The 12,932-nt window shown below is 35.8% G+C and overlaps 1 protein-coding gene across 4 annotated transcripts in view; it reads right to left on the bottom strand.

Annotated features, from left to right (window-relative positions):
* AKAP6 (A-kinase anchoring protein 6) overlaps positions 1-12,932 on the bottom strand; it is a 256,359-nt gene that overhangs the window by 168,740 nt on the left and 74,687 nt on the right. For all 4 annotated transcript variants that reach the window (XM_058025610.1, XM_058025611.1, XM_058025613.1 and 1 more), the window contains exons 3-4: positions 9,802-10,053; positions 4,528-6,312 (exon numbers count right to left, since the gene is read on the bottom strand). In XM_058025610.1, the coding sequence (XP_057881593.1) occupies positions 4,528-6,312; positions 9,802-10,053 (2,037 nt within the window). The remainder of the gene's footprint in view (positions 1-4,527; positions 6,313-9,801; positions 10,054-12,932) is intronic.

The raw sequence follows: 12,932 nt of genomic DNA, 5'->3' as shown, positions 1-12,932 counted from the left end.
TTAGGCACTTTATTTACACATTAATAAGTTCAGATATGATATTGCACTCTCCTCTGCAGGCTGCACTGATGCTTGGGTCCCCCTTAACAGGAAAGTTATTCCCATCACTACAGTTTAAAACAGCAGTCTTAGATCTCTGCTCTCCTGGGGCATCCTGGGCTCAGGAGGGGTAAATGGTTAGAGAAGGGTGAGGGGCTCCCTGCCTGGGTCCTGGAAGGCAGTAAAATTTTTATCCATCTCTTTGCTATAGGAACCCTGGGTCATGCTGTAACTGACAGCTGAAAAACTCATAGATCAGCATTATTTTATCTCCTTATCACATCCACAAGGTGGGTTGCTAAGACTGACTGGGCAACACAGACAAAATATGGAGTCAATGGAGTTCAGGACAAGTTTATGAAATGTGATGCACTGAAAATATGGGATCAATCAATATCAAATTGCTTCTTGCAGAGGAAGTTCAGCTTCCTCTTTTAAAAATTGAGCCTGTGATAAAACAAGCTATAAATCTATATAACAACAACACCACAACAACAAAAACAAACAAACAAAAAAATCCCCAAAAATTAGCAATTTGCTCCATTCAATTAACCCTGAGGCCTACAAAGCAAACACATCTTCACTTAAATGAAGTGTCTTGCATATGGTTAGAAATGTAATTTTTAATAGTGCCCTCTGAAAACAAGTAGATGGAATTATCAATAACCACATATTGCAGCACAAGGATATCAGTCTAGTCAATCTAGTATCAATTTCTGGGAAAAGATAAAACTGCCTGAACAAGGTTACTTTATTGTTATTGTATTTTATTCACATAAAATGACTGAAAAATACACAAATTGCCGTTAGATCAGTTCAAAATAAGTTTTTGCTCCCAATTTTTAAGTTTGCACATAAAAATGGGGGGAAAATCCAATTATTAATATGATTTTAAGGAAAACAGCTTTCTCACAGAAACAAACCTTGAAGCATTCTCAAACTGATACTCTGAAGTCCTAGTGTCATATATGAAAAGTGGCAAAGAGCCAAATTCTTACAGCAAAGAACTCTATTGGCATTATCTGTGAGAATGCTGCTGTTATAGCTGTTCCCCTTTTAGCTACTGTAACAGAAACTATACAGCCTATTCTGCATTCTAAAATTCATTTGGGCAGCTCCTAAAAGCTGAACGAAAACAATGAGAGGAAGTTTCAGAATTTGGTATCACTCATTTTCACATTTAACTCCAAAAAGTAATTTCTGAAACATAAAAGTAACAGTCTCATAAATTGTTTTGCACTCCAGAAAAAAGGTGCCCATTACTAAGGGTACAAAATACATGTGCCAGAGGGTTACCTCCAGTAGAAGACAAAATATGACAAGATTATGCAATATTTATTGCAAAGCAAGAAAGTGGCCCTATGTAAAAGCAAATGGGGCTGTAGAGCAGAGTTCTATCTGTAGACAGACAGGAATATTAACGGGATGATAATGCCCATGCAAGGACATCAACCTAATTTGCAAGTATGAAAAATAACAATTTGTCAGTTTCTGCCCATGACTATAATTTCTATAACTAAGGAATTATTAATTTTTAATGCTTAAGCATATTTTCAACAATTTCCCTTCATGAATATATTACTAGATTTATACTAATTCAAAATTATTTCCATAATAATCATAATAAAATACCAAAATTTCCTTGTTTTTCCTATTACCTAGCTAAAATATTACTTTCAATGATTTTGAGGCTTCCTGTTGTTTCTAAGTTGTCATAACCTCAAAATGAAAGACTGTTATTTTAGTTTTGTTTACAATCTTAATAAATAAAATACATCATGCTAGACATTTGCAGCAGTACAACTGGATTGGATTACTAATGGGCATAATATGCTTCTTCTGTCCTCAAAATTAAGTTCACCTTTCAGATCTGACTTCTTCAGCACAAAACTGCTGCTAACAAAAGCAGTACTGAATTATTGCTAAGACATATATTTGTAAAATTAGGAAGCTCCTTTTTGAGTAGGATGCGTGTTCTTAGATAGCAGAATTAACACAAGAGCCAATTTACAATAATTGAAAAAAGCAATGACACATTTTTGATTCTTGTCTTAGGGAATTGTGAAGCAGGAGATCTAGTAAAAGAAAGAACTTAATTGTGATACAGATGTGGTATTTTTCCTTAGATTCCTCTTTGTCCACAAGATTTCATAGCAGCTCATAAAGGAGGCATTTTCTATTTTCCTATTACTTATGTCAAACTAAAGTATCTCAGCAAGGCATCATATTGTCACTGAGGCAGGATTTACCATGGTCAGAGCTTTTGAAAATGTGAAAAATTGGTTTTTAACTAGTCTTACAAGAAGATTTAATAACTAGTAATAATAGAAAAACTTGGGTAAATAAGCAGCTTGGGGAAAACTTATATTTCATTAAAATAGTTTAATTTTTATTAAGTATTTCAAAAATTTTCACCTGGTTATTTTTATTCACTATTCAGGAAGCACATTTAGTGAAATATGAAACTTATGTGCTGCTTTTAAACTGATGGAATACTGAGCTCTCTCTTCCTAGCAGTCCTCTTTGCATCTGCTTTTCTTTCTGTTTTAAGCCCTTCTTTTACTATGAGCCAAACGCACTTCATGAGATTATTTCCAAATTCCACATTAACACTTTCCAAACATTCATCACAACCAGAAAAACTGAGAAATTGTAGAAAATGCAGTGTCAGCAGCAATCCAGCTCCTCAAGGACAAGAGCAGCAGCTGGAGTCACCAGCCAGAAGTGTTTGCCCTGGCCACAGAACAGCTAACCACTCTTAATTGCTGTCACAAGCTCAATCCACTTTCCAGAGGAGGTGAGGAAAGGATGGAGGGGAAGAGGGTGTTCACAGCTGCAGCCAGATGTTACAGCTGATTCTTACTCCTCCATTCTGGTAGGATTGAGCTGCAGCTGCAAGGACTCACACAAAGACAGACGGCCCCTCAAAAGAGAATTGCCTTTTCAAAAAGTTTGATAAAAATAAAGATGGTGATTTGAGAGTATGATACAAGAAGTTTCTCTGCCACCTGTTTCGTGCCAAAAGGAAGTCAGCATCTAGTGGAAGGCACTGGTCCCCAGACCCACAATCCCATTCTTAAACAGGCTCTTGCAGTGTCATTTGAAAGGCAGCATCTTGTGTATTCACAAGGAGCTTTGATGGGCTTTGTTGCTTGCACAGAATGAAAGGCTCTGTATCTGTCAGCTTCAGCTGACTAATTTTCAACTCTACACAGACTCCAGGACAGAACAATTTGCACTTACTAAGACAGTTTTTTCTTACAAAGAGTCTTTCTTACAAAGACTCGAGGATGAGCCCTACCCATGAAGACAGAGGGAGAAGTTTGCATCATTACACACTGCCCTTTACAGCTGACACCTGTTGCACCCTCATTTGTTTAAGCAGAAATTTCTCTTTATTTTCTACCCCTACTTTATATTCAAATATCTCTACCTCAACTATTTCCCTACTAGTCATAATACTTCCCATGCCTTCAAAAGTTATAGAAACTGTGCTTGGTAAGGAGGACTTTCTGGCCATATAAAACTAGTCCTATATTGCAGATATCAGATTTGGCATTTAGACCAACATAACCCTTTAACACATGTTAAAGCATTTTGAAATCCAATAGAGATGGAGCTTTCTATTTCTGAAAACTTAAATGCCGTTGAGGATGGACATTAAATGTTTTGAGGCAAAGAGTTCTCTGCAATGGCCAGGAAGACAAATTAATCAGAAAACTGAAAGAAACATTTACTGTGAATGTAATCTAAGAATTATATTAGTGAGACAGCTAGATCTTTATTTGATTATTCATTCAAATTCACCTCACTTTCCAAAGTTTATCTTTATTCTCAAAAAAACTTAGTGAAGTCCCATCTCATCTGAAGTTTAATGGAATAGTATACAATTATTGCTCTAGCATATTGCACTAATACACTGCTATTATTTAAGAAGGATTATATAAGTTAATAAAAATAAAGTGATGCTTAGTTCCACCAACACAGGAGGGAAAATAATCACTGCAAGGGAAGAGAACTAATTAAAAAGAAATGTTGCTATTATACCTAATTTGACAGGAATCAAGATTCCTATTCTTGGACTAAAGCAAATCATTTTAATGAACAAAATAGGCAGATATCAAGTATAATTTCATTCAAATACAGCAAAGATCCTTCATTCTCTAATTTTATTTTACCTTTCCTACAAAAAATACCCATGCACCCAATCCTGGCAAAGAGAAGTGCTGTTGGTAAAATAATGTTTTACCAAGTTTAAGGGCATTGATGTAAGTAAAATAATATAGGCAAATCCTATTTAGTTAAAGTTAAGTTCAATCCATTATAATTACAGTAATTGCTGCTCGTCTCTACTCCCAGCAGTCACTAGAGAAGATGATTTTCAGCACTAGAAGAAAACAAAAAAGCAGCCTTATCCCTGCCAGCAGCTCCATCTCCACACATAGGCTTCTCAAGAACATAGTAAAAGAATATAGATTATTGCCTTACCTCAATTTTTTCCCATATGGCTTCATAATTCTCTTGATGTTGTATATCTTGCATCAGTTGATGAATTAAAGCTGATTTATTTGAAGGAGAAGTCTCATTCCCTGTGGGCTGAGTGGCAGCAGTCCTTTCTGACTTTTCTTCCATGTATTTTTTAATGCAAGATACAGGCATACAAAGATCTTCATCAGAGGGAATATCACTGAGAGGCCCAGATTCAATACTGTCACCTAAGGAGGATACTATATCACTTGAAGAACTTGGTGAAATTCTACCCCTTTTTTTGTGCTTTTTTGTCTGGTATGTTGGATACATTTCTGAATCTGAGTTCATTTCTGACAGCTCCCAGTCATCAATGTTTTGAATGGTTTCTCTTCTGGGCTTTTGGGGCAGCAACTTTGTCAAATTTTCAAGTTTTAAAGCTAATACTTCAGTCTGTTTGAGATGTGAAGGAAGTGCTAAATACTCATCAGATCCATACCACACCTCGCTGTCCTTAGTGGTTTTTTGAGTGTCAGGTGGTGTTGAAGATAAGCTTTTATTTTTCTTCCTTCTCAGCAGAAGAGGGGATGAGCTGGAAAGCTCAGAACCGGCTGAAGAAGCACTGTTTTGGCTGTGCACTGGGGAGCTGAAGGGCTCAGTTTTACCTTGTGATTGCCCATTTGGATCTCTCTGGTTACAAGAATCTGAGGATGCAGAAGAATCTGTTTCTGTCTCCTCCAGAGACTTAGAGCTATGAGAAGTAATTCCATTCTGCACAGAACACCCTCCTTTTTTGACCTGGGTTGATGGAGCTGTTTTACACATACTTCCAGGTGTTCTGTCAGTTTTCAGTTTCTCTGGAGAATCACGAGACTTCTTGTGTTTTGATTTTTCTTTACTGTTGTAGAAAGTACACTTTCCTAGAATTATGGGACTGTCTTTAAAGTGATTATTTATTGTATACTCAAGATTCTTATCACTTATCATATTTAAGCAATCGTATGACTGACTAACTGCAGATGGACTGTTAGTATAGGGAGGCTGTAAAGCTAGGCAAAGCTTGGACCTGTCTGGTGGATCTAACAATGAGGGTGTACTTCTACTCATTTCATTTTTAACTATTTGAGAGAATTGCCTTTTTAAATCGTTGGCTTCTATGTACTCTTTAAACACATCATCTTTCAGAAACAGACCTCTTTTTGGCAATGTAGGCTGCGTAGGAGAGTCTTCATTATAGTTAAAGCAGTCTCTTATGGACCTCTTAGGTGTTGAATTTTCACAGTGAGAGTGTTTGATATTTTCACCAGTGTGCTGTGGAGGATTGCACTCTGGATTCTTTGATATGGAAACTGCTTTGCTGTCAGTAGGTAAACCACCATTTTCAGAGGAAGGTCCTTTAGAAAGAGAGGAATTTCCAGAAGGAGATGCTAGTGAAAGATCATGTGATGCTTTCTTGTCTTTGGTTTCTTCTCCATCTTCTGCTGAAAGAGGTACATGATTTTCTTTCTCCTTCAAAGCTTCATTACACTGGGAAGCAATGGAATCTGTTGCTACTGCAAGTAAACCCACACTTCTGATAAGTCCTGGAAATTCCTTATCCATCTCACTGTAGTTCCACGATTCAAATGATTTTGCTTTCCCTTGACTGGAAGTCATGTCATCCAGAGCACCAAGCAAATCCTCACTAGGACTGTAGTCAGATAGTTCAAATGCAGTAATACCACAATCCAGGGACAAGTAATTTTGAGAACATTTGATGGTTAACTGTCCAGAATCATCAACTTCAGTTAAAGAGTCAAGACGATCCTGAAACACACAAAGAAATGGTTTGGGATTTTTTTGGAATATTAATTTTCATACACAGAAAACACAAAGTAATGAAACAAAAAACAATTCCTGTGTTTCACTGCCTAACATTTAGAGAAGGGTTCATCACTGACCTGTCTCTTTTTACCCTGTAATAAGCTAACCATTCTGAAGTATTTGGGAATTAAAAATGGCAGTAAGCTGAAAAATGCTTCATTTCAGTCTGGTAGAGCAAGTTACCTAAAATAGCAACTCACTTTTGTGTTGGTATTTTTCTCATTTAATTCTGCTTTCAGTTTTACTTACTGAGTAGGTGGGGATTCAGAAATTCTATGCAGCAGACTTGAAGTATTTCCTGTGTTGACTACATCAAACAGGAGGGAGGGTACCTTGGGGGCAGCTGAGTGTACCAGTCTCCTTGTTAATCCTGTTTTCTCAAAAATCCATGCTGTTCTCTACCATCTTTTAGTTGATTGGCAGAATGTTTTTTCCAAGCATCATGCAGCAATGATGGACATTTGTTCCCATAATTATAAGATAGAGATTGCTAATTACATTTCCCTTTTTTTTTTTTTTGTAGTATTATCACCTGAAAATTTATTTGCCAAATATTTAGAGCACAAATGAAGAATGGCACAAGGAAAAGAAACTATAATGTTAAGCCTCCAGACTGACATGCTCTCTTGTCAATATTTTCTCAATGGAAGTCCTTCAATCTCAGAAAAATGGACATAGCCAGAGGAGACCATCTCTGGTGGCAAATGAGATTTTAAGATCAAAGTAAAATTAATGCTTATAAATATTTTGGTCTCTTTTGAAGGACAGTAAAAAAATCTGATGAGATTAAGATCCAAAACTGCATGATAAAAAGCATTCACAGCAAAATTATATTTTGTATACAGTGTAAAGCATATTTTCAGTAGATCTTCTAATACACAAGACTTTTGCTTATATAGACTACTTTAAAAAAATAACATGAAGGGGAGAAATTAATGTTCTAGGATTCTAATTTTACATGCCTAAAGCAGTATACTGGTCTTTCTTACCAGGTTTGTTCTCATAATAGTTTTTTGTATCAAACTCTGAGTATCTGCAATAGGTTTATGTCTGAATTATTCTCTGGAATAACTTGTCTCACTACACTGCCCAAATCCATAGTTTAAAGACCCATTGCATCATGTAGAAGAAGGCGCAGTAACCATGTAATCTCTCCAAATCACAATAAACTACATGGATTTGGTCTGAACAGGAATCCTGTTGATAAAGAAGGCTATTGTTTGCCAATGCCTATAAAAACATACAATATCTGAGCCCTGTACTCCATCCACACCCCCCCCTTTACTTAAAGTAAAAACAGAATAAAATACTCCAGATAAAAATATTTATTGAAAAAAATTACTAGAAGAGTATTAGCCAGAGTCTTGGATACTGAGTGTATCTCTTCTTTAGCAAATTCTATCCAGATGTAGATCCCAAGCCACAAATTTGGCATTGTCAACAGCTCAGAATAAAAAGGGGAATTGTCTATAAATCTGTCAAATTTATATATTGGAGCTGCATTTGTTAAGGAAAACAGTGACTAAACAAGCTGCATTGTCCTTCTAATCTCAGGAAATTATTAGAAACTATAAAACCATATATAAATCAAAACCTTTCCAATGCCCCAAAGGCCTTTATTTTTTCTGAATAATGAGCTCCATTCCTTTGTCTCTTAAAATGTAGTTATTTACATAAATAAAATTTACAATCATATGCATTAAACCATCTTACATTTTCCAAACAGCCTCTGAAATGTGTGCTTCAGATGAGTTTTACTTAATGCCAGTGTTATCATGCTTTTGTTGTTTTTATTTCAGAAAAATACTAAATTTAATTATTTGTATGGCCACCAATAGGAATGCTGTAGTTAACTTTTTTTCCTTTCCATGTAGTAATGCTTCCTTTAAATATCCAAACACTAAAAAAAAACATGGGTAAGAGTAGATACAATTGTCCCTACATTCTATTTTATTTATTTTTATGTTCATCAACTAAAGCCAGTATCATTACACCTCATAAAAAGCTTGAGTATACCTGAAGGTTAGAAACTGCAGAGCAATTTCTATGGACCTATTCAAGCAATAGGGCAGAAATTTGATATCAATTTTGTATTCCTGCTATTGCAAGCCATTAAATTTATCAAATATTATTTATATTTTAATTGGGGTGGATAAAAAAAAAAACAAAAACTCATGTATTTCATGTCATAATACCATGTAAGCCTATCTGGCAACATGTGTTTTCCCTACTGAAAAATAATCTTTTCTTGCTCAGTCAGTCCTTCTCTCTATAGCAGAGATGGTTTTTACAGCAGCTGTAATCAGATCCAGATGGAACATTTCCTGTTTCTTAGTATCTGAATATGCAGCTTCTTTATGTCTTGAAATTACCATGTCCTTGTCATAAAATAATGACTCCCCACTGACTCACAAACCTGGGTATAAAGACAAGAGTAGATTTCCTTCAGCCCTGCCAGCATTTTATCAGCAAGGGCAAAAGAGAAATTGGATCTGAAGGAGCCAGGTATGTACACATCAGGAGGAGAGGATGTGGAAGGTGGCCCTGGGCATCTCTGTAGATTGATTTCTGGACCACCTCCTTCGTTGTGCCAAAGAAAAATATAAAAACCAATATGGAGCAGAGAATTATTCACATTCTCTTTGAACTTGAGTGGTATGAAATTCGGGACATGTCTAGGGGACTTCTGGCTTCCTCTGTAACACAGGTCACAGAATTCATGTCACTGATCTAGAGGTCTCTTTCTGTAAATGCATCTAACCTTTTCAAAAGCATTTCAAAAGCATATCTTAATCTGAGGACCATCAAATGAAAAATCTGCAACATGCTATCTATTAGCCATTAATTACCAGAAATGTCCATCTTTAAGTTTAAAAAAAAGTAGGCTAATAGTATCCTTCTAATTAAGTACATTTAGTCATGATAAATTCAGAGGAAAAGGCATTTTAGTTAAATGAACTCAGCTTTAAAAACCATTTACAGGTATGTAAATTTGGCATACAGTCAGAGTAAACTGCACCAAATTTATGTATGCAGAAGGGAAATGTCTAAACTTTCACTGAAGAAATCACAGCACACTGAAATTAACTTCTGAATTGGCTGTAAACCTTAAATATCCAAGTGACCAGATGAACCACTTTGGAACAGATGCACCTCTGTAAGTGGTGGGTTTTTTTCAGAAAGGATTTGAAATAAAGAAAAAACATTGCTAGAAAACATTGCCACTAGTATTTTATTTCTGAAAGTTGATCTTAATTTGCACTAATTTGGTTCCAAAGAACAGGTATCTGCTAAATATTTTTTAAAATTTAAACAAATGTAGCAAAATACCTAGAAGTAAGTAATTGTCATCCTAGCAATTTTAAATGTGCAAGAGGGATGAGGTGCTTGGAACACAGATAAAACCTTTCAAATTGGATTTAGTTACTGTACCTCCTTAGTCTCTTCAGAAAATGCTTGCAGAATATCAGTCTGCCTGGTGTAGTTTCCATTGGCGTCCTGTAGCCCCTGGAGAATCCGTTCTCTCAGAACCAGGACAGAAACACGGAGCTGGTGCCAGAGCAGTTGCACTGTATGGATATCGACTATCACATTGACAGAGTAAGACAGAAGCTTCAGGGAAAACTCAGTCTCTAGCAGAGCATGAATTTGTTCAACATGATCAGATATATCTTCACAAATATCCTGTAATGGAAAAACAAAGTAGATATTTAGCTATGGGCATGGTCCCTTCATGGATCAGATCTACTTTTCATGTACTTTTAATTAAATGTGGGATAGATTTTTTTCATAGAGGAAATATACTGTAATTAATACATCAGACTTTTTTTTTTTTTTTTTTATTCATGGCAATGCTACAGCAACTGAACCAGCAGCTGTCCTGTTTGGCAGTACTGCTCAGTAAGTGCAGACACATCATACAATAAAAAAGGATGGCACAACATGATCACATGAATCACAAGCAGAAAACTAACACCATAAAGTGTCATCCTAGAAGACAGCAATGGCAATGAAAGTGGTGAGATTGCCAAGAGCTATCTCCCTCTCTGCTACACACACACACACCCACCATTAAAATGCCAAGAATCTGGTCTGTGCCATCATCAAAAAAAAATTAATTTGAACAGAATTTAAATCTAACCTCTATAACCAAGAAGGACAAAAGTCTGGGATAGACTCAATGGGAATAAGCTATTTCTGCTACCCATTGCTGTCTGTGGTGGTGACAGGGCACTGATTTTTGCATAGTCCTGCTCTGGGCACAAAACTGAACAGAAGATGGGGGGAAAAGGAGAAAGAGGGACAACAGAGAAGCTGGAAACAGCTATGTTGAGAAAGGAGAAAGAAAATATAGGTTACCAGGTTATAAAGCTAAACTTTTAATGGGATGGTGTCCTCCAAATTTAAAATAAATGTTACAGATTATTAAGGTTGTGCTGCATACAGAGTAAAATAATTTCAATCTACTCTTCATTCTCTCTGTGAAAGGACAAATCACAATGCTAAAGAACATTTGGGCATATGCTATTGAGCAAACCACTCTATAACACTTCTGTTTGAAAACTATGTTTAAAAAGCATGTTCTATATAAGAAAGGAAATGTGACTAAACCACTGAAAAAATTGGCACTGGACCCTAGAAGTCTTTTTCCAATGTCTCTGGCAGTGACTTAAGGTGAGTAAGATTAAGGTGACTTATTAAGATATTTAAATTCAAGACCTACTTATTAAAAAATATTAATTTAATTCAAACCTTCTAAAATCACCTTTATATACATATAAATAAAAGTGAAAATAATCGTAATTTTGCATTTCAAATTTGTTGTTGAAACAATATTATCAGACAATTGCAATGAAATCTTATGTCTCTGATGACTGGGGTTTTGTATGGCAGTAGCATAACAGGAAAATCAGAAAGCGTGATTATTTCTAAATTAATAATACAGTACAGTACTTTCTTTAAGTTCAGATTTGGCATCTCGAGTAGGAAAGTAACGACAAAGTATTTAATATGTAATTGCATGTATGTAACAAGTTAAGCCAAAATCAAATCTCTAGATAATATTAAATAATTTTGTACAACAGATAGTACAATATTAGCTGTTGTCAGGTGCCATTGGTAGGGACTCATTTTAATAAAACACTGACAGTTACATCAAGGCCTCTGCAGGAGTAGTTCTCAGAAATGCCAGATGAGCACAAAACTTTGGGGTTTCAATGAGCAGATCATTGCAGATGCATTGAGAGAAAGGCAGTATCTCTTCTCCTGTACCCTCAGCCCCTTGCTGTAACCAGCAGCATCTCTGTTTGCAAGTACAACACACACAGCCCCACCCGCCAACAAGCAGTGCTGCGAGTGCTCAGGGCTTCCAATATCCACACACTTCCAGGTGAGCAAATGGACACTCCAGTTACCAGATTAGTGTGCTCATCTAATGCTGAAAACATACAGACAGAGCTAAAACTCTGAGCTTTGGAAAAAGATCATATTTTCCATTTAGCCAACTACAACTGATACTCAACTGAAAAACACAGCTGTAATTGTATGTTGTTTCAAATGTTTTAAAGAATATTTCTAATTAATTAGTTGAACTCAATTTGCATTTACTTCTTCAAGATTGTTAACGGTTTTTTTCCTCTTGGCCATAAAGAAGTTTAATTTTCATTTCAGTGATTAAAAAATAGATTGTGTCCAGTAACTGTAATTTTGTAAATTAGACACAGTCTACAGAAAAGTACTTAATAGACTTCCATTTAGAGTATTTATGTGAGTGAGCTTAAGGATGTGCCAGACTCCAAAACAAATTTTTCATATTTTCAAGCTTCACACATAGACTTACATGCTGAATTCAACTACCATATGAATTCTCAAAGTGGTTGAAAGCAGAAAGCCATAAGAAGAACTAACAATGCACAAGTGTCTTCTGACAAATGTTTGACAATGTACTGAAAATACTGGCTAATGCATCTAGGTAATATTCTAAATCAAGAATTCAGACCCACACCTCAGACAAGTTTTCTCTTGACGTCCCATTATGCTAGCTACAAAAGCATCTCAAATTTCTGAAGTAGATAAACTTTCCACAACAAACCAACTTTGTACTGAAATGCAAATCCCAGCACCACTTGGGGTTTGAAAGAAGCAGATATTCAACATATGCTGTTAATTTTTGCATGCTGTGCTACAAGTTATTAGTTTTTTCTCAAAAAGCAAAGTCTACTTACTTACAGATTACTGTGTCACACAGCAACAGCCATGTGCTTTATGTACATTAACAACTCCTTGTTTATTAATTAACTCCTTACAGCTTCAGTAACATGGACAGAACCTAAGCCTGAACTTGGTCACTTTCAAAATCACGTTGTCTGATCTTATCATACAAAACTATTATGTCAGTAAAAGACAAAGCACCAGCTCTTAAAGGATTTAGGTAATAGACAGTATGGGTGACTTACATAAAGCTTGTAAAAAATGAATTTTGGGCCCTACTGACACCCCCTTTCTTTAATTTTAACTGTCATATAATGGTGTGACGGTGAAGGCTGTGCCAATGACAGAATAAC

Source organism: Melospiza georgiana, chromosome 6 (assembly GCF_028018845.1).
Source record: "Melospiza georgiana isolate bMelGeo1 chromosome 6, bMelGeo1.pri, whole genome shotgun sequence".
Taxonomy (NCBI): domain Eukaryota; kingdom Metazoa; phylum Chordata; class Aves; order Passeriformes; family Passerellidae; genus Melospiza; species Melospiza georgiana.
This window is presented reverse-complemented; position numbering and strand designations above follow the sequence as displayed.